Consider the following 2,184-nt stretch of genomic DNA (forward strand, 5'->3'; position numbering starts at 1 on the left):
CCCGAAAAAAAAAAAAAAAAAAAAAAAAAAAAAAAAAAAAATCACTCACTGGTATTATTCTAATTTTATTTGGATCTACATAAAATTTTTAAGGCATTATCCAACTCAGAACAAGACATGTGGAAACAGAGAAGCCTGAGTATAAATTAGTAATCATCCTCTAAAACACATCAGGAAGAATACTCTCTTGATCAGACGATAGATGTGTCAGGGAAGGCGTAATTATCCGGTATGTTTTTAAGGATTACCTGTCTCTAGATTTCCTTTCTCAAGTGAGGCAATTACTAAGAGTAATTTTCCTGTCTGTGACTTTAAGGGCGCTTATAATATTAGGATGTGGATAGAAGCTTCAGGATTCCCTTTTCTCCCTCCTTTTTGAGAAAAATGCCAAGAAACTCCTTGGGGAGCATTATTGATTTCAATGTATCCCAGACCTTCTATAATAGGATTTATCTAGTTTGCTATATAGGCTCAGAAAGTGGATGAGTAAAAGGATGGATGTTGCAATGGATGAGTGATGCATGGCTGGATGCTAGATGAAGGATAAATACGTGAACTGAGATGAATAGATAGATGGATGGGTGGGTGGATAGACGGATGGGTGGGTGGATGGATGGATGGATGATGGAGGAATCTGGCAGTGGAACAAATGGGTAGACAAACAGACAAGTCCAATGAGATGTCAAGGAGTAATCAAGAAGTTACTAGTTACGTTAAATCACCATCTTGGTTTCTTTTAGGACATTCTTCTCTTCTGCTGGGCCTTTGAACAAGAAGAGAGACCTACCTTCACCAAGCTTATGGACATGCTGGAGAAACTGCCAAAGCGAAACCGCCGCCTGTCTCACCCTGGACATTTCTGGAAGTCTGCAGAGTAAGTGTTCCGCCTTAACATCTCTCCCCACTGCCCTGTCCTCTGGCCTTTGTCACCTTTTTGCTCCCCTCCCCAGCTCCTCTGCCAACTGTCTCCTTTCCGTGTACCCACCTCCCTCCCCAGCGCACCACCCTTCTCCACCGTGTTTCTGTTCAGGGGAATCTCCTCTGCAATTTGGGTCCTAGAGGCTGCCATACAGGGCCTGGATCCCTGTGGCTACCATGGCTGCCTCATTGCCTGTTTCCTCCTGATGAAGTTTGATGCCCCAGTAAGCCTGAGCATCACACGGTGAGGTGGTACCCTGAACCCACCAAGCCCTACATGTCGGCTGTTCATCAAAGTAGAAAAGTCCTGGGGTGTACCTATTTCACGGACGATAGACAGGCAAGGTGTCTGTGTCCTATTTCTGTACCCACGGCAGACATGACTAATCTGTCACAGTGCATCTGCCGTCACTCAGTGGTACTCATCAGCAGTTATTTAGAACCAGTGCATGGATGCCTTTCCTGGCCATTCCATATTTATCCAGCCTCCTTCTTTTACACATGGAGAAACCGTGGCCCAGAGACATTCAGCAACTCACCCGCATCTGCATGGGGTGTTGGTGACAAAGCTGGGGACACAGGTCAGGTCCCAACTCCCTAGTCTAGAGTTTGCTCTCCCCACGACATCAGCCCCTCTAGACTCCTCACTCACACTCATCCGGCTTTGAGATGGTCACTCTGCTGCTGTGGTCCTTTCAGAAACCACCTGCGTCGGCGGTGGATTGGGGGAGGGCTTGGCTACGGTAGGCCCAGGATCTGGGTCCTGCCTAGGGCTTTGTAATCTGCACAGGGGACCAACCAAGAGGCCTCATCTGCCGCTGGCACGTTCCCAGGAGGAAAGCAGCTAACTCACAGCTCGCCTCTGGGATCCCGGGTTTGCCCCCCCATGGCTCACGTCAGAGGAGCTGGCATTTCTAGAATCCCAGTGTGGCTTAACACGTGGTGAGCTGGAGGCAAGGCTGGGGCAAGCCTGCATTCCAGAGCGGTGCATGTCAAAATTTAATATGCATTCATATCACCTAGGAACTTTGTCAAAATGCGGATTCTCCTTCTGTATGCCTGGGGTGGGGCCCAAGATCTTGCATTTCCAAGGTGATGCCGACACCGCTGGTCCATGGACCACCCTTTGGACCTGTGTTGTCCCAAAACAGCCACATACCACATGGGGCTATTGAACACTTGAAGGGGGTGAGTCTAGATTGAGATGTGCTTTGAGTATAAAATCTACACTAAATTTCAGAGACTCAGGAAGTGATGGTTAATCCC

The 2,184-nt window shown here is 47.8% G+C and overlaps 1 protein-coding gene across 1 annotated transcript in view; it reads left to right on the forward strand.

Annotated features, from left to right (window-relative positions):
* The window catches only part of KSR2 (kinase suppressor of ras 2), a 412,338-nt gene extending 411,460 nt beyond the window's left edge, over positions 1 to 878 (forward strand). The window contains exon 19 of the mRNA XM_007455851.1: positions 741 to 878. Coding sequence (XP_007455913.1) covers positions 741 to 878 — 138 coding nt within the window. The remainder of the gene's footprint in view (positions 1 to 740) is intronic.
* The last annotated feature ends 1,306 nt before the right edge of the window (positions 879 to 2,184 follow it).

The sequence above is a fragment of the Lipotes vexillifer genome, unplaced genomic scaffold, assembly GCF_000442215.2.
Source record: "Lipotes vexillifer unplaced genomic scaffold, Lipotes_vexillifer_v1.1 scaffold970, whole genome shotgun sequence".
Lineage (NCBI taxonomy): Eukaryota > Metazoa > Chordata > Mammalia > Artiodactyla > Lipotidae > Lipotes > Lipotes vexillifer.